This window comes from Indicator indicator, chromosome 7 (genome assembly GCF_027791375.1).
Source record: "Indicator indicator isolate 239-I01 chromosome 7, UM_Iind_1.1, whole genome shotgun sequence".
Classification (NCBI taxonomy): domain Eukaryota; kingdom Metazoa; phylum Chordata; class Aves; order Piciformes; family Indicatoridae; genus Indicator; species Indicator indicator.
In genome coordinates this window covers 9,705,316-9,733,109 of record NC_072016.1, presented here as the reverse complement: position 1 = coordinate 9,733,109, position 27,794 = coordinate 9,705,316, and the positions used below count along the sequence as shown (strand labels likewise).

At 41.4% G+C, this 27,794-nt stretch overlaps 1 protein-coding gene across 1 annotated transcript in view; it reads left to right on the top strand.

Annotated features, from left to right (window-relative positions):
- The window catches only part of SORCS3 (sortilin related VPS10 domain containing receptor 3), a 306,703-nt gene that overhangs the window by 183,590 nt on the left and 95,319 nt on the right, over positions 1–27,794 (top strand). Inside the window, exon 5 of the mRNA XM_054382068.1 lies at positions 14,207–14,280. Within this exon, the coding sequence (XP_054238043.1) occupies positions 14,207–14,280 (74 nt within the window). The remainder of the gene's footprint in view (positions 1–14,206; positions 14,281–27,794) is intronic.

Sequence of the window (27,794 nt, the reverse complement as noted above, 5' to 3'; positions counted from 1 at the left end):
TACAGGCCTGTCAGCCTGACCTCAGTGCCAGGGAAAATCATGGAGCAGATTGTCTTGGGGGCAATCACTGCACACCTGAAGGATGGCCAAGAGATCAGGCCCAGCCAACATGGATTTAGGAAGGGCAGGTCCTGCCTCACCAACCTGATCTCCTTCTATGATCAGGTGACCAGCCTGGTGGACGTGGGAAAGGCTGTGGATGTAGTCTACCTGGACTTCAGCAAGGCCTTTGACACTGTCCCCCACAGCAAACTCTTGGCCAAGCTGGCAGCCTGTGGCTTGGACAGCAGCACTCTGTGCTGGGTTAGGAACTGGCTGGAGGGCCGAGCCCAGAGAGTGGTGGTGAATGGTGCCACATCCAGCTGGCAGCCTGTCACTAGTGGTGTCCCCCAGGGATCAGTGCTGGGCCCCATCCTGTTCAATATCTTTATTGATGATCTGGATGAGGGGATTGAGTCCATCATCAGTAAATTTGCAGATGACACCAAGCTGGGAGCAGGTGTTGATCTGTTAGAAGGTAGAAGGGCTCTGCAGAGGGACCTTGACAGGCTGGACAGATGGGCAGAGTCCAACAGGATGGCATTCAACAAATCCAAGTGCCAGGTGCTGCACTTTGGCCACAACAACCTCATGCAGAGCTACAGGCTGGGGTCAGAGGGGCTGGAGAGCAGCCAGTATGAAAGGGACCTGGGGGTACTGGTTGACAGGCACCTGAACATGAGCCAGCAGTGTGCCCAGGTGGCCAAGAGAGCCAATGGCATCCTGGCCTGCATCAGGCATAGTGTGGCCAGCAGGAGCAGGGAGGTCATTGTACCCCTGTACACAGCACTGGTTAGGCCACACCTTGAGTACTGTGTCCAGTTCTGGGCCCCTCAGTTTAGGAAAGATGTTGAATTGCTGGAGCATGTCCAGAGAAGGGCAACGAGGCTGGTGAGAGGCCTTGAGCACAAGCCCTATGAGGAGAGGCTGAGGGAGCTGGGACTGTTTAGCCTGGAGAAGAGAAGGCTCAGGGGAGACCTCATTGCTGTCTACAACTACCTGAAGGGAGGTTGTAGCCAGGAGGGGGTTGGTCTCTTCTCCCAGGCAACCAGCACCAGAACAAGAGGACACAGTCTCAAAGCTGTGCCAGGGGAGGTTTAGGCTGGAGGTGAGGAGAAAGTTCTTCACAGAGAGAGTGGTTGGCCATTGGAATGTGCTGCCCAGGGAGGTGGTGGAGTCACCATCCCTGGAGGTGTTCAAGAGGGGATTGGACGTGGCACTTGGTGCCATGGTTTAGATAGCCATGAGGTTTAGGGTGACAGGTTGGACTTGATGATCTTTGAGGTCTCTTCCAGCCTTCTTGATTCTATGATTCTATGATTTTCACCCATGTAAGATAGATTGGTTTCAGGTGGATGTCTGCTCAGAGTCTTCAAGGGGATGGGTCACATCACTGGAGAACTGTTTTGAATAACCTTCATTGCCAGTGAAAATGTTGATGAATGGAGAAGAAGGCTGAATTGGATGTCAGGGGTGTGTGAGTGTTAAATAACAGATGACCTGGAGCAAAACCTGTTGCTTTAGTTTTGCCTAAATGACATGTTCTGCTTGAGCCCAAACTAATATTTATTTCTTTCAAGCCATGTGATTTTTTTATTTACATGAGCAACAGTTACACTTCAGAATAAAATGCTGCTCTAAATGCAATTTTAAACCTTTTTCATTAATGTCCATGTATGCACTTGCAGAATTGTGGGGGTTTTGCACATAAAGAAATAACAGCAAAATCCTATATGAATTTGGAAGGTGGTTTGCTGGTGTGAAATCTTTTTCAGTAGTCTAAAAAAAAAAATCTCTCTTAAATTAAATTATGTTCTGCATAATATAATGGTTACCCTACAGATAGCACCACAGGGCTTCTGAAGGAAGGAGGAGAGAAAGAGCTAAGCATGTGATTGCAGCTTGATGCCCCACTCTGGCTAATGCTTGAGCCTCTCCTGCTTTGCCTGTTGCAGTCTTAATGCTCAATAAACATGAAAGATTGGTCTGTAATGACAATGAATGTACTCAGACACTTGCACTGTAATTAAAGGCATATATCACACCATAAAGCACATTTGAATGAAAAATACTCCCATTAGACATGTGGTTCCCATTTATTTCCCCTTATTGTTAAACTTTTGTACTATAAGCATTGATGGAGCACGAGGAGAGCCTTCTAAACAGTTTTGGTGTGGAGCCTCAAGGAGCAAACAAGATTTTCCTCTTGGCCAGGGAGGGTGTAGAGTTCCTTGGTGCAGGTCAACCTTCATGGATGCATTGTCTGCATCCTCATGGTGAGTGGATCCAGTTAGCATGGACCTTAGACCAAAAACTGCCTGGAGATTTTTAAATTGAGAAGAGAAAGGACAAAGGGACCAGCCCAGCTTGGAGGAATAAATATCAGTATCCAATAGAGCTGATTCAGTCTTTTGTCACTGCCAAAGTGCTGATCCTAGGGAAAAAGGAAGTGAAGCATCAGCTGGGAGACAACAGGAGAAGCCTGCAACACTCCTCTGCCTCTGGTTGAGCCTATTGGATGCCAGTAGAAGGTATCTCCTGGTTCACCTTATAGACCTGGGAAGCAGGAGGGAGTTCTGCCACCTCCATCCTATTCTGAACTTTTCATAGTCCCAGTATTGTCCCTCCCTTCCCGGTTCTGCCCCTTTTTGTGTCTAGTCTCACTCTGTTCAGCATCTGTGATGCATGAAACTGTTCCTTACATGGCAGATTGCTTGCCTTGTCTGTTATGTCCCAGTTTGTTCTCAGGCTCTGGATTTTTTGGTTTTTGTTTTGTTTTGTGTTGTTTATTTGGTGTTTGTTTCTGGTATGTTTGTGTTTTGTTGGTTTCCTGTTTTCTCTTTTTCTCCCTTTTATGACTTTAGTTTTCAGTAAGGCTTGTTAACAAAACACTCATGAAAAAGGGGTCAGCAGCAACATACTGCTCAACTTTAGCCCTTCCCCAGACTATAGAGCTGATTTTGAAGTAGTTGAAATGTCATGAAGAAAGGAATAAACAAGCAATCAGAAAAGTTATTTCCCTCAAAATGACATTTCTATTTATAGTACCTTGTACAAGTTACTAAAGCTAGATTATTTAAAAATTATTAAAATGTGTTTTGACTGACTAAAATGAACATGTTTTCCCCCCAGATTTTCAGTTTGAGGAAAAAAAAAAATATCTGGAAGTAATAATTTTCATCTCATTTCTGGAGCCACTCCAGCATTTCTAGAGGGGAAAAATAGGAAGAAGAGAGGCTGTTTTTCACCTAGGGTTGAAACACCTCTTAACTTCTTCAGTGGTGCTCATCTATGTCACTGCTCTTGTCAGAGCTGACTTTTTGTTCCACTACAAACCAGTCATGCAGTAGAAAAGCAAAAGTTATCCTGAGGTCTCAGCAGAAATGGCAAATTTTTGTCTGTGTGTGCTTAGTATCAATTAGACTTAGGAGAAATTGATATGGAAAGGTTTTGAGTGAACTTTTTGCCCTCCATTTAAATCAACTTTCCTCTTTTTGTTGTATATAATGTGGAAAACCAGAGGCAAGTCCTACTCTGAGCATCAGTATTAAGCAAACTACAATGCTGTGAGAGAACCCCTCAGGTGAAAGAGTGGGGGTTTAAGTTTAAGGCCATGAAACACATCAGTGCATTGTCTTAACCTGCATGAAGTCAAACACTTCCAAACTGTTTAGGCTTTGTACAGAAGATCTCTGACCAGTTTCTTCTAATAGTGGGATGAAGTATGAGTATCTATTGTCTGAAGACCTTTTTTTGCCAGCCATCATTTGAACAAGTGGACAAATGCAGGGTGCTGCATCTGAGGAAGAATAACAATAAGCAACAGGTTAGGGGCTGCCCTGCTGGAAAGCAGCTCCATGGAAAAAGACCTCGGAGTCCTAGTGGACAGCAGGTTGTCCATGGGACAACAATGTGACCTTGTGGCCAAGAGAGCAAATGGTATCCTGGGGTGCATCAAGAACAGTGGGTCCAGCAGGTCTAGGGAAGTTCTTCTGCTCTGCCCAGGTGAGACCACACCTGGAATACTGTGTCCAGTTTTGGGCTTCCCAGTTCAAGAGAGACAGATACCTGCTGGAGAGAATCCAACGGAAAGACACAAGGATGATTAGGGGACTTGAGCATCTCCCCTGTGAAGGGAGACTGAAAGCCCTGAGGCTATTTAGTCTGGAGAAGAGAAGACTGAGAGGGGATCTGATCAATGTCTAGAAATGTCTGAGAGGTGGGTGTCAAGTGGAGGGGGCCAGGCTCTTTTCAGTGGTTCACAGTGATAAGACAAGAAACAGTGCCTTGAATGTAGAAGATTTCACCTCAACATGAGGAGAAACTTCTTTCCAGTGAGGGTGACAGAGCACTGGCACAGGCTGCCCAGCGGGGCTGTGGAGTCTCCTTCTCTGGAGACTTTCCAAACTCACCTGGATGTGTTCCTGTGTGGACTACCCTAAGTGATGCTGCTCTGGCAGGGGGGTTGGACTCGATGACCTCTCTGGAGGTCACTTCCAACCTCTAATATATTGTGATACTGTGAAATACTTCAGTATTAGATTTTAAAATGTAAAGAAAACTTTTTCAGCTTCTTGTTACTTACCACCCTCCAACCCCCTCCCCCCTTCTGTATGGGATGGATTTTGGGAAAAGCATTTAGTATTTAATTTCTGCTTAGACCAGTTTCTCATCAAAGCAGTCTGTTTCTAATGTTCTTTCTACTGTACAACATCTGTAGGGTAATGAATAGCTCTGGTGCATTTCAGACATGCTTCAGCCTGTGGAAACATTCTTTTTTCCAGCCTAAGACAATCTGGCATAATCATGCTAGAGAAGAACCTTGGATTGTAATGAGGTCTCTTGATGCAGCCTTTAATCACCTGGAGAGGAAATCAAAGCAGAGAGATAAACTGGCCCATTTATTTTTATTACAATTGCTAGTTTTTACAATTCTGTGTAAACAAAGCCCATAAATATGGGGCTAGTGGACTTCTTTCTCCAAAGCTCAGCTTCACCAGCTGTTAGACAAATAGTTTTGGTCCAGAAGTAGGACTCATTTTTAGGTTCTGGCAAGGATGCCTTACCTGAGTTATGATTTCCAACAGCTTGGGGCAAAGGAAGAGAATGAGAAACTCTTCTTTTCTCTAAAAGTCCAGAAGCATTTCCAAGGTTCTGATCTTCATTCTTTTGGAGCCCAAGCAGAGCAAGGTGGGAGGAGGTGGAAGGAACAAGCACGCCCTGGGTAGCGGGTGCAGCAACCAGAACAGGAATCCTCTCAAGTTACAATCCAAACTTCAAGGTCCATGATACTTTGCTCTAGCCAGCACTTTAATTTTGAAGCTGTCATGACAGCAGTATGGTATTGAATATCAGCAGCAGATTCAACTCAACCCCATGACACAGAGGAAAGCCACAAAAATGACCAGAGAGCTGCAATACCTCTCCTATGAAGTAAGGCTGCAAGTCAGGGTTGTTCAGCCTCAAGAAGCTCCAGGGATACTTTATTGCAGCTTTTCAGTACTTAAAGGAGGCTGATAAGAAAGATGACAGCAATCTTTTTAGCAGGGCCTGTTGTGACAGGACAAGGGATAATGGTTTTAAACTAAAAGAGGGAAGATTTAGATTAGATATAAGGAAGAATTTTTTGACAGTGAGTATGGTGAAACACTGGAATAAATTACCATGAGAGGTGATAGATACCTGGAAATGTTCAAGGTCAGGTTGGATGGGGCTCTGAGCAGCCTGGTCTAGTTGAAGATGTCTGTGCTCACTGCAGGAATGTTGGATTAGATAGCCTTTAAAGGTGCCTTCTAAATCAAAATATTCTGTGATTCTCTTACCTTTCTTTTGCTCTTTTTCTCTGTGCTGGTTAAGCTTTGCAGTCTCCTTTGAATCTAGAATAGTTTCAGTTGGAAAAGACCTCTAAGATCATCAAATCCAACACATTATGCTCACTAAACCGTGTCTCAAAGTGCAATGTCCACATGTATATTGAATATCTCCAGGGATAGTGACTCCACCACCAACCTGGGCAGCCTGTTCCAATTCCTGACCACTCTTTCAGTAAATAAATTTTTCCTACTGTCCAATCTAAATCTTCCCTGGCACAACTTGAAGTTATTTCCTCATTTGTCCATCCCTTCATCATACTTGACTCCCAGCATCAGCTTTAGTCACTTCTCAAAGCACTACAACCAGGCCATACTCATGCATTAAATATTATCAAAACAAGAAATCCACACTGTCTAAGGCTTGAGTCCCAGAAGCACACCATGCTAGTGCCTGAGGGCAACTGATGGCTACAGGATTGTTGTAAAGGGTCTCCACAAGTGGCTTTAGCATCTTAACTATAGCATTTTGTGGCCTCTTGTGAGCCTACAAGAGGGAGTAAACTCACAGTTTTACAACATCTCAAATAGGAAAATTATTAATGGGAAATGGCTTCTGTGTTGTGGGTATTGTTTATAAATGCTTGAATCAGTCTGTTTGGGAGTTCACTATCCCAGTTTGAATTCCTTGGGGATTTTGGGATGTGTTTACTATTTATATGAATGATTAGTTATAGGTTGATAATGTCTCAAGGATTCAGCTGGAGCTGAAGGAAGATAACACCGTTTTCAAATGAGGAAACAATAAAGCAGCTTAGAATTTCTGTGCTAAATTCAAGAATGGAGAGTGTGGTGACTATACATATCTGACTGTCAGGGGTAGTCTTATAGTGATTGAATAGAAATAGGTATTGTTTTAAAGTTAGATGAAAGAAATGTATGGTAACAGAAATGCCATTATATTCTTTCGTGTGCTGGGGCAGTTATCTCCTGTGCTGCAGAGTCCTGTCTTTTATGGTGGGTTTGTTTTGTGTGTTTGGTGGTTGTTTCTTTTTCCCCCAAGTAAAGGCAATCCTATGTCTAGTTGTAAGTGCAGGAAAAAGTTCTTTTCAGTGGGTGAAGTGAGAACCATCCATTTATTCTACAGAATATTGTTCCAAGATCTTACAAAAAGTTTCTCCTGCAGTGCTCAGCAGCTCAGTGTGCCTTTAGACAAGATGTTGATACTGTCATCTCCTGAAGCATTTTCACTGCAGTTTGAGTTTGCTGCATATGACTTTCTTTTTCCCCCAAATGGGCCATTTCTGCTAGTTGTCAGACATGACTTCTCTGTTCTATACTCTTGAGGCTGAAAAGTATTGTGTTTTTCCTCCAGTTCATTTTCCTTCTAGGAATGCACTTTCTGACATGTTAATGGTGTCACCTTCTCCTTTTCATGTGTAATGCAGAAGTGCAGAGAAAAGATACACCTTGCAAATTTTTTAGTGGTTTACAACTTTTTCTCAGTTGGAGCTTCTAATTTTTCTTCAGTGATCATCATCATTTTCCCTTCCTAGAGAAAATTTAGGACCCTGCAACAGACTTTGGAATTTTTCAGAGTTACTCTTTGTAGACTGCTTTTACACAGTTCAACTTCCTACAGAAATGTTCACCTAATTTTATTTTTCTCATGTCCCAATTCTGGCTTTTTGGCAAGAACCCTCAACACATCTTGCAGATTTCCTCCACCAACTCTGGCTGAGAAAGTGCTAGTTTTTGTGCTTTCTGGGATCAGAGCCATCTTTTCACGTAAGCAGTCCAAGCTGCTGCCCAGGATTGTGCTCTTCTGAAGGCATGGCAGGCCAGGCTAATTTGCCTGTCCTCTTTCATCATGTTACCACGTGTCAGCTGCTGCCCAGTATTTACCACTAGACTGATCCTCACCCTGCTAAAGTGGTATGGATACATCCTTCCATCATCAGCTGGGTGTGTTTATGGGGGAATGATAATTTTGAGTGTATAAATGAATTGTTCCTTTAAATGTATGTGGTCTGGCTGTTCTTCCTCACCTTATCTGACACCATTATTTGCATCTCTGTCAAGAACTTCCTCCTAACATCCAGCCTATTCCTCTCCTGGCACAACTTGTATGCTTGATGTTTCTTCAGTTTGCCCTGACTCTTCCGTCTATTGTCTGTTTCCCTCATGAAGATCAAGCAGATCAACCTTGGTCCAGGGAGCCTAACATGAAGTCCACCTCAACTAAGTCATTTATCTATGGCAGGGTTATCTCCTTCTGCACTAGTCACTGTGGATATTTAATACTGTCTACAGAGAGAAATGGAGGCTTCTAAGTCATTGGATAATAAGCAATTCTAGAAGTATATCTTAATATGGGAATTGTGGGTTACCAGTGCCTGTTTTAACATTGCATGCCTTAAAATGAGCCTTGGTGACTAGCTGCCACATGGATGACTAATGTCTTTTTCTCCATATTTTTCCTTCATTGCTCCCCCCCACCCCTACCCCATCTCTCCATAAGTGGAATTTAAACAGGGCCCTTTCTCATTTTCCTTCAGTTCTGAGAAGCCTGACTTCAATAAAATTATCCTTTTGTGGTTTTTGATAACTTTCATGAAGAAAACAAAACACCCAAAGCAAATTACCCCAGCCCCAAGCAACATGATCCAAGCATGCCAGCAGGATGTATCACCCTGAGAACCTGAACTGGAGAACTGCAGTACATGGAGACATTTGTCATGTGCAACACTGTACATGCACGCCTGTCCTCATTGCTCTCTACAACTACCTGAAGGGAGGTTGTAGCCAGGAGGGGGTTGGTCTCTTCTCCCAGGCAACCAGCACCAGAACAAGAGGACACAGTCTCAAGCTGCGCCAGGGGAGGTTTAGGCTGGAGGTGAGGAGAAAGTTCTTCACAGAGAGAGTGGTTGGCCATTGGAATGTGCTGCCCAGGGAGGTGGTGGAGTCACCATCCCTGGAGGTGTTCAAGAGGGGATTGGACATGGCACTTGGTGCCATGGTTTAGATAGTCATGAGGTTTAGGGTGACAGGTTGGACTCGATGATCTTTGAGGTCTCTTCCAGCCTTCTTGATTCTATGATTCTATGATTCTATAACTATCCTTTCCAGATCTCTACTTCTGCCTTCGGTTATGGCATGTTACTTGTGTTCATGGCATAAAATCTGACATCAGGGATAAAGCTCCCTCTTTAAGGGGCTTGCTGCTTATCTCTGAAACAGATAAAATGTTGCAGGTGTTCCTAGGGTTTGAAGAAACTGCATTCTTCAAACAGCTTTCTGTGATGTGTAATATCCTTATCATCCAGAGTTGTGCTGAACAAGACAAGCATGAGTTAAGGTTCTGGCTTGTGGTGAAATGAAGTTGCAGATTGGGCTGCCAAGGTTTTTCCTTGCACAGATTGTATACTCTTGGTAAAATGCAGGACTGTGTTGGTGGATGTGATATGTCTGGTGCTACAATCCTCAAGTGTGGAGTATTGTGATGCTGTTTGGATAAACATTTGCTGTTTACCTTCTTGGTGGTATGGCCTTTGTGTAATGTTAGCTCTAACTAGGCTCCTGAGCATAGGCTGATTTTACCCACTGCTGAGTACCCATTTTCAAAGACTTGTCCTGCTGAGCTGGGATGACCTTAAAGGTGTGAAAACAGAACTGCTCTTGGATCCTGCTAATGTGTCCAGGCTGATACTTTCAGGGTAACACTTCAGATGTTTCATAAAGCCTGAGAGCACGTTGAAAGACATATCTATTTGATATGCAGTGCTGGCCCCTTCACTTTCCTGAATGCCATCTGCCCTGTGTACAGTGTTATATGCAAGTCTGCAGGCAAGCACAAAATTTAGGACCATTCTAAGGTCTAGTAAAAGCCCCTGTTGCCTGCTACAACGGTAGATAAGATTCATAAGCATCATTCTGATGGGCTCAGTAGGGAATTTGAACATGCTTAGCTTTCAGGAGGCTCTTGGAACCTGTCTGCTCAAATAGGTGCAGAGATTGCTGGGATCTGCCAAGTGCTGCAGCTGGCAGATGCAGGATTTCTGTGTTCATTTTGACATTAAAAGAGAATTTTGTCACCCTTGCCTTGAGCCAGGTCTTTGTCATTCTGGTTTGGGTCCTGCTTCTGAATTGCTCCTTAGTCAAGTCCTCTATACACAACTCTTTAGTTGCATCAAGGCACAAAACCCATAAAGACCCATGATGGTCTTAATTTTTCATTCCTCAGAGCAGGTAGTAGAAAGACCACACCTTCGGGGTACACTGAAGTCCAGCCCTCTTGAACCAATGTGCTTTGGGAGGTGGAAATGTCACTAAAGAGCCAGAGCAGAGCTTTAAACAGGGAAAAACTTGGCAGCAAACGAATCTCATTTCTTTCCATCGCTGAGTATTCAGCAGAAGGGCAAATTAATCTCTCTTGAAATTTGCTGTACTTGTTGCTAAATTTGTTGTCTCTTCTGAAAGCGGTGTATACATATATTCAATTTTAATACATACTAGGAAAGTCTTTATTGTATATTTTATTTAGTAATTCAGCACTAACTTTTACATTTGTATCTGTTAAAAAAAAAAAAAAAAAAAAAGAAATTGTAAAAGTGAACTGAGCCAGAGAGACCTTTCAGGAATTTGTTCAATCATACAGCTTTAAGACTCCGTCACCTGATTAAAATTCAAAGTGAACACCTAGAATAAGTAGGTGAATAAATAAAACTTCTTGAAATGAATAATACCCTCCTTATCTCTTTATCTGAAATCACCTAAAGGCTGCAAGTTCAATTTAATCTTTCTACCATCAGTCAGTCTGAGGTTTAATAGAAAGAAGTGAGGAGAAAAAGTGCTCAACAGCTGGTATCTGGTTTTTGTCTTGATAGTGAGAGGGATGCTCCCTGAAGGAAACACTGTGAGAGAGAGAGAGAATCATAGAATTGTTTTGGTTGAAAAAGACCTCTAAGATCATCAAGTCCAACCTATCGACCTATCATCACCATGGCCATTTAACCATGTCCCAAAGTGCCATGTCTACACATTTTTTGAGCAGTGGTGGTTAATCCACCACCTCCATAGGCCACCTATTCCAATGCCTGACCACCCTTTCAGTGAAGAAATTTTTCCTAATATTCAATCAGTGGCCGGACAATTTGGGACAGAAGAAGAAGAAACCGGTTCAGGTTGTGCCAGAGGAGGTTCAGGTTGGATATTAGGAAAATATTCTTCACAGAAAGGGTTATCTGGCATTGGAATGGGCTGCCCATGAAGGTGGTGGAGTTACCATCCCTGGAGGCATTTAAAAGGCCTGTGGATGTGGTGCTGAGGGACATAGGTAGTCATAGTAGCTTAGCAGTAGTGGTAGAATTGTGAGCTCTAGTGAGCAGTCAGACTTGATGATCTCAAAGGTCTTTTCCAGCCTCAACAGTTCTATGTTTCTATGAATCTAAACAGCCCTTGGTGCAATCTGAGGCTATTTCCTCTTAGAATCATAGAATCAACCAGGTTGGAAGAGACCTCCAAGATCATCCAGTCCAACTGATTACCCAGTCCTATCCAATCAACTAGACCATGGCACTAAGTGCCTCATCCAGGCTTCTCTTGAACATCTCCAGTGATGGTGACTCCACCACCTCCCTGGGCAGCCCATTCCAATGGGCAGTCACTCTCTGTGTGAAGAACTTCCTCCTAATATCCAGCCTATACCTCCCTGGCACAACTTGAGACTGTGTCCCCCTATAGGACTCTTGTCCTTTCACCTCATAGTAGGGAGAACAGACCAAGCCCCATCTCACTAGAACCTACTTTCAGGTAGTTGTGGAGAGCAATGGGATGCCCCCTGAGCCTCTTTGTCTTCAGACTAAACAATCCTAGTTCCCTCAGCTGCTCCTCATAAAACTTGTCATCTAATGTGAACAGAGAAATTCTCCCAGGTTGAATAATTAAATGAGTACTTCCAAAGAGTTTGTGCTTCATGATACTGAGCAGTCTGTAGCTACTGCTGTTATGTAGCTGCAAAATGAAAGAAAATGCTGGGGACAAAAGATAAAAGAGAATCTAAAGAAATGGATGCCTTTTGCTAATCCTTTCTTCTCATGATGAGAATGGGTAATCTGTTGCAGCATGCAGTCAGGTTGTAAACCCACTTGCACTTGCTTGCTTGTGAACAGGAGTTAACTGAAGCTAAACTGCCTGGAATCTGTGATTTGTACAGCACCATGGTGCAATCTGCAAGTCGTATATGCAGTCAGGAAATGGAAAGGAGAGCCAAGTTGTTTGATGCAAGTTAGTCTGTGTGCAGAGATCCTTATATATGTAAAACCATGTCAAATGACTCAAGGAATAGTGCTGGCAGGCACTATGCTGAAGTCAAAGCAGCGTTGTAGCACTGTAGATTTTTGACTCTTGGAGTGTGAATTTTCAATTACTGTTTCAAAAAATCTGGATGCTCCTTCAGAAGGTAATTATCTTAACATTGATGCTGACTTCATAAGCCTGTCCTCAGATTTGGAGAAGGAATTTTCTTTTCTTGGCTCTTTTAATTAAAAAAAGATGGGGAAAGCTTTATTTTGTATCTACAGAGACTTCCTTTTGGGGCAGAGGGTTCTCTACAGTATTCTTTTAAACTGTCAGGTTGACCAGAGGAAGCCCAGATAATGTGGGGTTTTAGCAGAGTGTCTTACCTTGTCAGGTGACAGTGCCAAAGAAATACAGCCAAAGTGGATATTCAGATTATATCTGATCTTCTGAAGAACATGGGGCAGAAAATCTTTCCTAATATTTCTTACCACAAGCCCAGTGGTATTGACTGGAGTGAAGTCTACATAACTGGAGCCTGTTTTGATATGAAGATTGAAGGATGCATGCTTCTGTCTCTTTTCCCCAATGTGATCTGCAGCTTGAGTTGTCATTTTCAGAAACTGGACTTCCCAATGGCATAAATTCTGATTCTTTTGTCTTTATATATGCTGTTTACATTAGAGGGTTGATGAGGTCTAAATATCAGCTTCTGTTTCCTTTTGCTAGCTATAGAGTGGTTTGGTTGTGTAGTTAAGTACAGACATAGAATTAATCATCTGCCTCAGACTTTGGACACAGCTCAAGCAACCCTTTCTGATCTTTGCAATCATTCTGTGGTCAAGCTCTGATGTGGCTGCTGGATCTCTGTGGTCAAAGATAGTGCTCATTCAAGAAACTTTAATATTCTTTGCAAGCACATGTAGTTTATCTTCCCAGTCACACTTTGCCATCCATCATAGCTGTGCCATAGGACACATCACTAGGTTGTGAACCCTTCTAATCTGAACATGAATCTGTGTCTGATTTGTAAATCTAGTTACTCAAAAATCAAATCAGATTCAGAACCTTTACTCAAATGATATTGTTTTCCCATTAGGGACCTAAATTTGGATGTTGCAGACATTTAAAGTTTTCAGCTCTATTATCTACCTCTTTAGTTTTTAATCAGCTCTTACTTTATTAAGCCAGAATTTATTTCACATGAATTTGTTTGAAATCCTGTTTGAAACACTACCTGCTATTTCCTTTCCTGTGTTCTTTGTAAAGCAGAGTAGTTATTTCTCAAAGTGTTTTTTCTCTTTTTTTCTGAAGAGCCAAACTTGCTCAAAATTGAAGAGAAGGAGCTTATACAGGCTTTTGAGTGAGTAGATTGTGGGTAATAAACTAATTATATGGAGAATGTTTCTTTGTGGTGTTAATCAGCGTATGTATGAAGTGAATCTATGTCTGATTATTAGACTGAAAATTTGCTTTCAAGAGCCATTTCGCTATCTTTAACTAGTGGGCAGATTGATTTCTAACTTACCTCACATTTTGCAGCTTTTTCTGACCACAGTAGCAGTAAATTAAGAGCAATTTCCTTTTCTTTCCCACACAGAAGAGAGATATAATCCAGATCATAAAAGCAAATCACAACATGACCTTGAGTCACTACCTACCACGTCACAGCCATGTTAGCTATTCACATTTGTCCCTTGTCCTGTTTAATGTTAGGAATTTATATGTCCACCTCCTGGTGGGCTGAAAAAGCCAGGAGGACTGACAGCTTTGTCATATGGCAGCTGAAGTGAATGTGTTGAAGGCTGAAATCCAAAAGCACAAAATTGTTTGAAAAGGTTTTGGAAGAGCCAACCTGCTTTTGAGTCTCAGGAGCTCAGTCTGGATTAAATGTGAAGGGAGGAGATTGCTGTGTTAGCCTTTCCTGGCAGCCAGGCTGATGGATAATTGTGCAGGACAATCTGTTCCTGGTCTTTGATCTGATTTCAATACTTTTATTTAGCAGCAATCCTACCTCTTCTCCACAAAGTTTATGTTTCTCCCCTCTCTCTCTCTTTCAGCTATACAGCTCCATGGATTTTGGAAGAAAATGGCAGCTTATGCATGAACGGGTCACTCCAAACAGATTTTACTGGTGAGTTATGCCCTCAGGCTTTGCTTGCTTTGGAGAGGTCATGGAGAGAAGAAAGGCATCTAACTTTAAGGGATTGGTTGCTTTACCTGAACATTAAATATACTCTTGGTTTTGGTCATCATCAACGTTCTGTACTCATGCCGTAGTACACATCTTGCAGTGACACAGTCTCCATGTTTGTACTTCTTTCTTACCTGATAAATAACAGCAGTGTCTTGCAAGTCTTTTGATAACTGTGAAATTCCTGCTTCTTTGTTATATACATATTTATAGTAACCCAGAAAAACTGCCCAGTGCTTCAGTGGCAAAGCTGTGATTGTAGACCCCTTAGTTTTCAACCCTTGGAGAGCTACTTTAGTCTGCATCACACTCCCTGTGCAGAGCCAGCCACTCTGACCAGTGTTCTTACAGAAATGTTGGGAGAAAGGATGATGAAGATAGTGCTTTGAGTCACTCTCTAAGGAGCCAGTTTCTTTCTGCTGACTGGTGAGAGGTAAGGATCCTAGGCAGTTTGCTAAAAGTATGCTTTGTGACTATCTTTCCATTTCTCACGTGTCAGCCTCCAAAACTGGGAGAGTGTCTTAAAAGCAGAACATTAAACACATTTAGTTCCTACCTCCAGGCTCCTCTATTTCAAATGCCACTTTTCAAACTTCTGTTCACCATGTGAAGGCCCAAGAAGTAACTTTAGAGAGAAAGAGAAAACTTGGCAATATTCTTCTGTAGTTGATTCTAGGGTTTTAGGCTTGAATCAGATTCTTAAGACTATACTTCATGCAGATGATGGAGTGTGTGTGAATGTGTAGAAGTGCTGATTTGCAACATCTGCAAACAGTTAAAAGAGGTGCCTGGTTCTTTAAGGTCAAAAAAGATTGTAATATTAAGGAACCTGAGAGTCTTCTTTTGAGTGGCTGAAAATAAAAGAGAACTGAAATGACTTAAGAATTGACTTGCAATTGCAAAGCATCACATACGTATGTTGGAGTCAAATTGTCATAGAAATTCTTCCTTGTCATGAAAAGTAGCTGGAATTCAGGCCCAAAACATCTACAGACTGAATTTGCAGTATTTCCAGACCTTGCAGACACACCTCATAGGATTTTCAAATCATCTAAGTCCATCTGTGAATCTTTCTAAACAGCTTTGGATTCCCAGGTTTAAAACATAGCTTCTGGCATGAAGTGTGGAGATTTCCCCTAGTATGCCTCTGGATTTGGAGCAGTGTAAGAAGGTTTTTGAACATCAAGAAAAGGAATTTTTAAGTCTCCTTAGCCACATAGACTTGCAAAATTTATCAGAGTTCTAGAACCTTGTCTGACCATGTTAGTATTTCACATTTCAACAGTGAAGGAAAAGTGGTTATGTTCTCCTGGTTCTGGTGGCAGGTCATTGATTCACCTCATTATCCAAAATCTCTTGATTTCAATTTTCATGCTATGTGAACATGAAAAAGGTGAGTGCAGATCCTCTTCCAGATCTATCCTTCTGTGGAATAGAACAGTTGATCCTGTGGGATACTTTTACCCTACCCTTCAAACAGAAGAGTTGAGCTTATGAGAGATTTTCTTGGAGGATAAAGAGTACAAGGGCTGATCTGATTTGAGAACAAGTGCAGTCTCTTTTTAAAGGCTGTGTTTTAGTGGATTATTTTCTACTTTCTACTTTTCTGCTTTTAGTATCTTAATATTTAATGGGAATTGTCTGTTTATCTCTGTTCATTTGACACCCAAACCTGTGCATTGTTTTCCACAGTCTACCAAACTTTTCATCCAGTGTTTTGTCTGCATAGTTTGAATGCTGGTTTTTAACACTACATTATATAATGCCTCTGTTTTAACTGTAGAAGGGAAACTAGACAAAGAGACACTTGAAACTCATATGGCATAGACCTAGAAATTTTTATTCCATTCAGTAGAATTCCACAGACAATAAATTTTCCAAGACAGTCAATTAGGTTTTCCAGAGTGAGAAAGATTGGAACCAATTCATAGTGGGGGTCAGAGGTGTTGAAGTTTTGGAACATAATAACCTCCCTTACCTGTCTGATTTCTTTTTTTCCTTTCTTTCTTTTTAAAGCTACAAACTGTGATGGCTTAGAAGCTCTGGCTTGTAAGATGTGTACAGAAAAAGAAATGCAAAGAGAGCAATTTAGCCTTGACAGTTTGAGGATTCTATTAATCTGTGGAAAAGGGAGAAAGTGGGTATAGCTGTAAGTTTCAGAAGGACAGGAGCCACTACTCTATGAAATTTATCAGCCTATCAAATACTATGTTATCAAACCTCTTAATTGAAACTTTCAGGAAAGATGAAGTCAAAATTAGAAGGAGATACCAAAATCAGAGGTGCTGCTCTGCATTGTTTATTAGTAGGGGTTCAAGTGAGCATCCCTCCCAGATGAGGCAGCTTTCATCTGATTTGAATGCAGCTGGCTTTATCAGGGGCAGCCTTTGTTGAATGTTTTTGCCTTCAAAACGTGACTTTCATCTCTTGGGCTGCTGTGAATGGGCTTGTGAAGACTATAATCTTCACCTAGGTCATGGGATCAGTCAGCCTGGCAGGGAGAGGTCTTATTTTTTCTCTCTGAGACCTTTCCAAATAATTATACCATCCCCGAGAGAGCTCAGATATAGAGACTTTAAGGCCAGGAGAAAATTACAATTGCATCAGAACTCATGAGGTTGGAATGTGAATTTTTCAGTCAGCAGAGTAAGCAAGACTTCTCTGTTAGTCATGGACACACAAGTCACTCTGTGCATTTTGCTGTAAGTCTGGCAGGCAGCATCTGTGATGGCTGCCCACACATGAAACACAAAGTCCTAAGCTCCTGACCTGATCTGGGGCTTTGTACCCTAGCTCTTACCTTCAACTTCTTTCCTTAGTCTCATATGTTGGTCCTAATTGCTGAGCTGCTTTGTGTTCTCGTTTTATATGGCTGTCACATGTCCCACAGATTATGGGACATCTCTAATCATTCCTGCAGCTGGCTCAAAATTTGTGCCTGAGCTGAGGTTCACCTCTGGGCACCTCAACAGAAACTAGGACTTGAGGTCTCTGCTTCTGTAGTAGTGATTCGTTTGTTAGCTACACCCACTGATGGCAGTGGCAGAGATTGAACAGAATGTGTTACTTGATGCGAGTACAGGCATCCAAATTTGGCTCCCACGTGCCTTGGCCTCAGAGATTTTAATATCTTAGGATCCTGTAAGGCTAGAAATAGGAGCTTACACTAATGTGACACCAAAATTCCCAGATCACTCATCACTCTGCAATTACTCAAGACAAGTGGAAGCAGGATGGGTACAAAATCTGTTAGAGACCTACTCAATGTTCTTTTCTTTTAAAACACATTTCTGTATCTCTCTCTGGCCCCTGTCCATTTTCTCTCACTGTAACTTAGACACCTGTGCTGTCATGTGGAGGGATATGAAAAATGCAGTCCCTATTTTATAGTGTAGAAATGCTGGGGAAGTTTCCCTGTATGTGAAACACATGGTGTGTTCTGTGCTGACTAAATACTCCCTCACTTCAGGAAAGAACTCAAAGGACTTGGTTTGTCCTTAAGTTCCTTTACTGCCTCCTCCTCTTCTGTGGTGTGACAACACTTCTAAGCAGAGAGGCAGGTCAGTGTGGCTAACAGAGTGTTCACCAAACCCTTTTCAGCACTTTGCTGGATCACAGCTTTTCCATGTCATCTTGGGTGACTCAATCTGGCCTTGCCTTGCTAGCCCTTAGGTAAGAAGGTTTCCATTTCACGATTCTGGTGGGTGAAGTACTCAAACATTGTGGTATCAGGTGCTACAGCAGCAGATTAAGAACACAGAAGAAGGATGAAGAACACAGAAGAAGGATGAAGAACACAGAGAGTTAAAAGCTTCTTTAGTGGCATACACAGTTCTTTGATAATTTTACAACTTAATTCTTTAAAATGTGGAGTTCCACAAGGTGACCTATGTTTCTGGCTAATCAGCTAAATAACTGTGAATATCAGCTCTTCTGAATCTGTCTTTGGAGGCCCTTCCTGTGTTTGCTGAGCATACACAGGGATCACCATCCTGTGCAGAGGACAGAGCTGTACTCCTTGAGGCACCCAGCTCCTTTCTTAGGGTCTCTCCATGGTGCTCTTTGCTGGAGGACTCGCTCACTTTTCCTGCCATTCATCACCACTGGGTAATACAAAGTCCTTTTTTTTAAAAAAAAAAATCTCTTTCTTTGAGAACCTTCCAGATTTCTGGTTGGTCTGGTATCCATGAATTTCAGCCACAATTGTTTTGAACTTCAGAGATTAACAATGGGGAGAAGGGAGCAGCCTGTGATTTCACTAGGGGAAGGGAAGAGGCTGTGCATCCACTTAGGCTACACTTTGCAGTTACAGGTTTTCTGACACAGTTCTTTGAGGCATAAGCCAACAAATTTTGTCTCAAGGGTAAGGGTTTCAGTCCTCTTTGTCGTGATTTTGGGTAGGAAAAGTGATAACGTTTACCCAATGTGTTTCTTTTTATTTGTGATTTAAATTTCATGAAGGCTATAGTGGAGGCTGGTTTGGATGTCTGGGATTACTGTAGCAGAGGATAAGAGATTTACCTCAATGTTGCAAAAGGTTATGATCTGGGTTTGGATCTGCAGTTGGGCAAAGGTTTGTGTCTGGTTTTATTTCCTCATCTCTGTGACAATACTGATATTTCCTAATCCCAGTGCCAGTCTGCATCCACACAGACTGTTTCAGCAGCAGTTCCAGAAGTGACCTTTAGATACATTTAAGGTTACCTTTACTTTACTAGTTTGTCAGCAATGAAATGGTTAGTCAAATATGTGCCTGTCTCTCCTGTAAATCCCACTAATCATTAACTACCAGATGGTGTCATTGCATAGTGCTGGGGAAACATTGCCTGATTTTTTTTTGAGCCAAGATCAATGTTAGGAAAACATAGTCTTGTAAATGTCAACTTGACTATTAGGTAATCCTGCATTAGAGCTTTTCAGAATTAAAACCATACTGTATGTGGAGCATTGGATAAAAGGAATAAGTCATTTGGCAGCCATGGATAACACCAGGTATGACATCACTGAGGCATATACCTAGTGGCTATTCACATAGCCTGCACATGAAGAACTGAACAGAGACCTATTACTGGAGATTTCATGGGCTAATGACTGTCTTAAGGGACTTGATTCCTATGCCCTGTGAGTGAGAACACCTGGGAAAGGATTTTCTCCCAGGGGGTAGTGCTAAAATAAATCTGGAACGTGTTGTTCAAATCACCACCACAATGGACTGTACTAGGCTGAGATAAAAATTTTCAAACTCTAGCCTCAAGCTCTACAATAAGAGTTCAGGAGAGATGAGACCTTCTTGAAAGGTCTTGGCATATATTGAAAGATTTCCTTGCAAGATAACATTAGTTAATTAAAGATCACAACATCATGGGGATAATAACACCAGTTTTATTTTCCTTTTCACTTAAAAGATGGGCAAGTGGGGGGAATTGTGAGGTTAAGGTATTTTGTTTTCATTTTGTGTGCCTACAGTTAATGCAGTTGGCACTCTAGATGTTTAATGCTTCCAAATGTTAGGCTACAGCTTGTGATTAGGCAGTAACTCAGTGGCAGAGATGGAAATGAAACCTGGATACAGAGCTGGATATTTTTTTTTTTTTTCACTGGAACTGTTTATTTCTGTTGAAAAAGTTTCAGGTCAAATCAGATATTTTAGAGTTTGTCAACATTATCAAAATGTTTCTCTCAAAAAAAAAAAAAAACCCAACAAAGGAAGATCCTGAAATGTTTGATATTTGGGGGGGATGTTTTCTAAAGTGATTTTTAACTTGAATAAAATCTCATTTTGCAATATATGAGCTTTTAAAATTAAAGTAGGGAAAGAGTGCAGTGTTAAACAAAGCATCTGGATAAAGCCAGTAGAGAGAGATCCTGACTCCTATTCCCAGTGTGTTTGTAGAAGGTGGGGAATAAACCCTAGTACAGTACTGGAGCAGTATTACAGGACATTTTCTAGTTTACCTGGCACTAAAATCAGAGGTATTGGGATTTTTGCATACATTTGTACTTCATGCTGACTGATGACTTCATCTTAAAAAGGAAATTTGATACAACTAGTCCCTTGTACTATGAATGCAAGATCTAAATAGTAACTGCTGCATTGGAAGAGCTCCTAAAGGATGTTCATTGCCTGACTTTGCTGGTCGTGTGATGCTCCTTTGCTTGCTGCCTGCCTTTCTAGGACAGTAAGTGTTAGACTTATTAAAAGTCCTGTGGATGCCATGCTATCCTAGCCTCAACGTTTGTTTTGTGATTGTGGAGGAAAATAAAGTCCTTCAAATTTTCCTTTAAAACCCATGAAGTATGTAAGAAAAGAGCCACATGGTAGAAAACTCACAGTGCCTGTACCACCTCACAAAGTCTGGCTGATGTCAGAGCCAGAGTGAGTTCTTTCAATAGATTGTGTATACTTTCAGGAAGGGAAGTTGTGGAATAAGTTGGCTTTGAGGAACTTTTCTTTATGGCTTCCTTTTGCTTGGGAAACACAGCACATCTTGCAAAAGAAGGGATTACCCCTTCTCCACTAAGGTAGCTGTGTATGTTCTTCCATGAATCTTATCTGGCTTCTTTGTGATCTGTTCTGATTTTAATATGATTTGTGATGTTAGCTTTAATGTACTATGGTTGGCAGTGAGGTTGTGGTTGGTTTGGTTTTGTTTGGTTTTTGTTTGTTCATTTTTTGTTAATTTTATTGCTTTCAAGAAAAGTGAGGACTAAAATATTTCTGTTCACTGGCTTTAAGTGTAATATCACATATTGTACTGCAGTTAGGGCTTTCAGCTGTCAAAAAGCCTTTTGCTTTGGTGTCTCATTTATCAGGTTTCTTTATGTTCTAGGGGCCAGTCTCCTCTCTTGTTTCCCCTATGGCTAGTCTTGGACCACTCTAATCCTCCCCACTATTTTGTAACTAGGTGTTTGAGACTGGAACACACCAGGCAAAGAAGTAAGATAGTGAGAAAGAATTAAGGATGAATTTGAATACTTCTCACAGTTAAGACTGATCCCTGGCCTAGGTGCCCATGCCATATCTCTCTGGACAGTGCATGGTAGAAGGATCTGTCTCCTGTGCATGATACTAGATAAGATGTCCAGATTTTTTGCTGTGTTTCACAGGCCTGGGAGTTTGAATGCTGTATTGCAGACTCATGCAGCCTGCATGGTTTGACTTAATTCTGTCTCTCCCTGATGCACATGAAGTCAAACACAAATTAATTTTAGCCTGTCAGTAACAGTCCCAGAGTAATTCTTTGTGCTACTTTGTAGGAGGCAGTGATGAAAGCCAGCCCTCTAATTAATATATTGAATAATGCATCTCTATGAGGCATGGGGATCTCCCATGCTCTCATAGCTTGGCAAAGCTAATCAAAAGCTAGGCTTGGCTGACATTATCATATTTTGCACTCTCTGGCTATCAAGGAATATTGTCCCACTTTTTGTTTAAAAGGATTTGGCTTAAGTGTTGGCTTTTGTTCTGTACCACACTAATCTCTCTGTTTTTGGGCAGATGGGTGAATTTTCATTGAGAGAGACAACTCCTCTTGTTTTTAAGAGATTGGAAGAGAAACATTTGGGAGTTGTTTTAAAAACCATCACTGTTCCGAAAAATTTGGGAATGACCTTTTCACATATTCTAATTATAGACGTAATTTTCCAGCCATTTCATTCAGTGACAACTACCTACTGGCATCAGAAGAGTGAACATCTTTCCTGGGCCCAGCCTTTCCTCCACCTCAGACCTCATTCCAGATGGCCCACCAGGATTTTAAGAGGTGCATTTTTGTGGGGGTTGTTAGAGCTCTTGTTCCTCTACAATATTATCCTCAATGAGTGAATCAATATTACAAGGAATCATTTTTTTCTTGCAAGTAGGTTTTCAGTCATACCTCAAAGCTCTTCAGGTAGGTTTTCTCAAGAAGAATCAGGAAGGAACCTGGTAAATTCCAGTTTGTTTCCCTGAACTGACTTCAGCCTCCGAGCCTTTGAAAATTTGCCTACCATTAAGCTGAACAAAAGCAGTTGTTTTGTTTAACAGAAGGAGCTGAACCCATGCTGTGCAGAAAGAGCAGTCTTATCATGGCAAAGCAGACAAGATGTTTCTGCATTCATTTAAAAGTGAGCCATTTGTGTCGCTCAATATCATCCATTAAAGATAAGGAGGTCCCTCTTTATGCCTTCTGCCTGTTGGAAATTAACAAACTCTCTTCAAATGACAATTCATCAGCAGTTCTATGAGGCAGAATTCATTCTCGGCAAGAGAAGAAATTGAAACTCCCATCCTTTCCTTTCCTGGCATTCCCCTGAGCCTCCTCTGTAGAATGAGATGAGTTTAATTCTGCTGCTGTTAAGCATAGTGGGCATGAAGCTACATCAGAACATAAGAGTGGGAAGGAGTATCTTATTAGCTACACTACAGCTTCTTTTAAATAATGTTGATTCAGTAACTTGTCTCTTGCTGATCATATACAGAACAAGAATGAGAAGCTAGTGAGTGAGGGTGTTTCACTTGCATATTTGTAGTGAGCTAATTGGAGTAGGAGATAGCAGTGGTTATCATGGCTTTGTAATTATCTCACAGATAATTGTCCTCCATTGGGCAGAAGGCAATAAAAATTGTGATGTAGACACATATCCACGTTTAGTGAAATAACAAAAGTTGCAGTTGTTTGAGGGATAGAAACATACTGACCTGTGACTGCCAGTAAGGACTGAGGAAATAATAAATAATACCTGTAGACTTCAGAGCCGATTTCAGTAGATCTGAGCTTTCTCCCATAAGAGGTAATCCTACTTTTATTGGCAAAAGTAAAGAAAAATCCCTGTCAAGTTCTTGGCCAAAAGGTACAGAAAAAATCTTAGGTTTTGCTCACAGTATTGATTTTAGGGGAAATCTGTAACAGTGACTCACTGAAGCCATTTCTGGGTCTACTGTAGTTTCTCTAAATTTATTTTTTTTCTTTCCTTAGATTTGAACAGTACCTATTACTTTTTGTTTGCCCTTTTCTTTCCTTTTATTGCTCATCTCTAACAGTAGATTAAGAACTTGAAGAGAAGCTCTTGATTTATCTACAGCTTGACCACACAACTTCTTGATTTGTGGGTAGCACAAACTCCCATCGCAACATTCTACTTTGTACATTCCTGCCTGAAAAGGGTAATGCTTTGGAAATGGGGATGCTTTGAGACTGTGCTCTTATGAAGAGCTAGGAGTGCATCTAGTGTTCAGCCCCTTGGGCAGCCTTGTCTCCGTACTATTTGTGCATCACAAATCAAAGCAACCCAGAAAAGCTCCATGGTTTCTCTGGTCTCTCTTTTTGCAGTGACACTCTTAAACTGATGAGGAGACCTGCAAGTGACTGTGGCCATTTTATTCATCTCTTCTTCATTTTGTTTGTGAGGATGCTTCTGTTTTGAATGCAAACCTGTTTTGTGTGAGACACCTGATGATCTGCAGAGCTCCTGTCACTGCTGCTTTTACCTGCCATAGCCACACAGACTCGCTGTTTCTGCAGACAGAGCCTCTCTTTGCGTATCTGCTGCCAGAGCCCTTTTTGTTTCCTGCTTCCTTGTCTTTTCCTCTTGTGGATATTGGGACAAATGAGCATCTCACTCTGAGCAACTAATCGAGTGTGATTTCTTTTTTAAAGGAGACACATTGATGCATTTATGATAGCTGGTCCAGAACAACAGAGTAGTTTATTCTTCTCTGTTTCTCCTCCTTCCCCTTCTTCTTTCATTTTTCTGTTTCCCTTTCTGCCCAGTGATTAGAAGTCAAAGAAAGAAATAAGCCAGTTGTTCTCTTTAGGCTAGTGTCTGAAATGCAGAGAAACAACTGTCACAAAAGGTTTGTGACAGAAATTTAGTTTTTCACATTGCCTTTCTCCAAAATGCATAAAGTGAACCACAAATTTATTTCCAGAATGTTAGATATTTCCCAGGGTGATTCTTCACAGTATCCTGCAACAGAGAATATGGGGACTCATCCTTCCTTAATTAATAAAATGTGCAGTGCCCATAGGCATATGGGGCTCATCATCATATCCTATACATTTTGCTTGTGCCAATTTTCATACTGGCATCCTCTGTTTGGGCAATTTAATTTTTATTTTTATTCATCTACTGCTGTATTCATTTATTAGCTGATGCTCCACTCAGAAGCTTTTCAGAGGCACTGTATTCTGGCTGGGACTCTGTTAATAGCTGAATCACTGTGCCTTAGTGTTTCAGGCATGTCATATTTGCAGTCAGAAAATGTTCATACAAATGAGGGCAGTTAAACACACAGTGAACTGAGAATCCTTATTTTGGTGTAAAACATTGCTTGAATGGGCCATGTTTAAGCTACTTCTGCTAGGAGGAATTATTATGAGTCTTGTTTGCTTCCAGGAGGGGGAACAATAGCTCCAGTGAAGTCCATGGCTACATGACTGATGGGCTGAGCTGATGGCTTCTTTGAACATGAACTTTGCTTTTCTGAAGTGATCAGAAACAGGACTGACTCAGGCTTCCTGAACAAAACAAAGCAATAATCTATAGCAATTTCCTGTCTATATGACTTTCTAAGGAGAGTAGCCAACCACTGGGTGAACGTTAATTAACCGGGCTTCATAATATAGTAGGCACTAAACTAATTTTAAACCAAATGCAGGGAAAGAGATGAAAGTCACTCAAAATGTCAGTGATCTGTCTTGGAAGAGAAAATCTTGGTGCCTTTGTTTCACAGATCTCCACAAAGCGTAGCTGGGTAGAAAATGTCAAGTTCCTAATTTATTTATTTTTATCCAAAAAGCTGAAAAATCCCACAAGCCACCCCCTCACCCTCTTTAAACCGTTCTACTCCCAAATTTTCCATTAGGAAAAAAGGATGTTAAATATAGTGAGCTATTCCTCTGGGCTGGATTTCCCTCTCAATAATTCATATTAGATTTTGTGTGCAATATTTTGTGTGCAATATTTTCTGCATGTTTTCAGATCTGCTGGTTTTCTCTTATTTCCATTCCCATACTGAAAAAAAAAAAAAGTATGGTGGGAGAAGAAAAGGATCAGAAAAGAGACAGATAAAAATGTGTCACTGTTTAGTGCTTTCAAAAATATATATTTATTCTTGTTTCCTTAAAGGACTCGAAATTTAGAATGTTAAAAAAATAAAAGATGATCCTGCAAAAAGTATTATTTTCTTCAGAAGGCATAAAAGAATCAGCCCCTTCTCTTGGATTGTGTTTCAAAATTGTCAGCCATAACATTTCCAACCCTGTGATCCAAGGTAAATCCCCTCTTTCCTTCCTAGCAATGACTTCCTCAAAACATTACTGTCTGTATTAGATGCATGTGAGAGCTAACGGTGTATTGTGCACTGAAGCCTCGAGACAATGGCATCTTAACTTGATGAGGTGATGCATCATTTACTTCCATCATCTCTTGATACTGGTGCTCCTAGGACATGGGAAAAAAAGGCTTCTTATCAGTTAGGATAAGCCTCCAGGGCTGCTTTTATATAGCCCAGACCAGCTGATGAGTCAGGAGCAGAGGGCTGCATGAGAGTAGCTGCATATTTAATTCTTAAGTAAGCAGAAGGACTGTGACTGCATCTGCAAGCCCACCTGCTACAAGTGCTGGCCTGATACAGCTGCCAGATCTGCTCTCTGCATGAATCACAGTCTCCAGGCATCAATTTCAGGCACCAATGGGAAATTAAGATGCCACCTCCAGCACATGCCCTGCCTCTGCTGCTGGCCTTTTCAAACCTTGACAAGGCTGTGAGTAAGGATCTTTATCCTTGTACCCACACAGGTTTTTGAGTTAATTTTACTTAAAAAATGGCTATGTTTATTGGAGTTTGTAGGTCAGGAATAAATACCAGAGGACTTTAAAGGACTAAGACCTGTTGTCTGGATGAGAAGTAGACACAGAATCCTTTATACTTACTTAGTTTTTGGTATTAGCATACAGGGAAAAGAAAACACATGAATCAACAGCAGCTTTGTTCTGTTGATAAATATACTTTAAAGGTATTCTCAGGTTCAGTGGCATTTCTTTCCCATTGCTGTGAATTTCATGATATCGAGAGTCACCCTTTATGTAAGGCAAAGAGAAAATAAATGTTTCTGTGTGCAGAAAACCTGCTGGTTTGGGTGGATTCTTTAGTGATTGGTGACATGGTTGAGTCCAAATGTCAGCTTTTCCCTCATGGAAAGGATTGATTTGGACCACTTTCCTCTTCCTGGCCTGCTGTATCCATGAAACACCTGTGTGTGGTAGCACCTTTGTAGTTCTGGGACCTGGAATCCACAGGTAATTTTATGGGTTTAGACATTCAGCAGGTAGCAGGGATGAAATGCAGGTGGCTAAGTACACATATACATATATGGAAACACATGCAGATGCTGTGAACACCTTGAGTTTTATTTCCTGTGAGATACCAGGCAGAACACCTCCTTCAAATTTATGGGGAACTTTTTAAAAAGGATTGACTTTTCTGAGAAGAAATTAGCTGAGAATAAATGCTTGGCAGGTTTTTTTTGCATTATCTTGAAAGCTAAGTCTTACAGTTACTTCTGCCAATGCCCAGAATTGTAGCATCACAGAAATTAGCACTGGAAAAGATGTAGAAAGCTGCAGGAACCTGGCTAAGACACTGCTTTACAGTACCTTGCTGCTCAGCTTTTTTTCCAAGCATCATTTGAAATATGCTATGCAAGAGGTTTTGTCCATAACTCTTCAGAGACTTCAGCACATCTTAGCCCATCTAGCAGCATCTCCTGCTCTTCAGGCACAGAGAATGATACTGTGTTTATGAGTTTAATAACTGCATTCACCCTCCAACAGTTCAACATTTGTATCTCTTCTTAACTTAGGCAGTTCTATGGCATGTTGTCCACGTGGGGTATATGCAGCTTGTGTGCACATTGGCAGAGTTAATGCCTGATGGAGCTAGTTATAGACTCGACTGCAGTAAATAACAGATGAACACACAGAATCCCCTTGACCATCTGAAGGGAACTGCAGTTACTGATACCTAGGCAAATGTGATGCCATGGCAGATGGAGTAGGTAGCCTCCTGGCTGTTTGCCCGTGTTGGAAAGCTGTGTAAAATTTACCAACAGTGCTATGTGAAAAGATCCAGATCAGTCAAGCAGGAATTGTATGGATCAGTTTCTATGCCCATCTGCCCATGCGGACGTGGCCCTTTTATGGCTTGGATGAGTTATCCCATGCACTGCTAGCCTGGTACCACACAGAAGTGTTCACTTCTGGGACAGGATACAGTTACTGTTGCAGCAGACTAGTTGGCAACATCCACTCATTTGACTGCAGTGGCCTGTAGAAAGAGGATGTGTTTTTTTCCCCTTTACATATTAATGCACAACAGATGTGCCTTGTTCTTTCCCATTTCTGGTCCTTATCTGCTGTAGAACATACTGCTAAGTAGTCTCGATCTGTTCCTTCCATTCCTTTACGTAAGC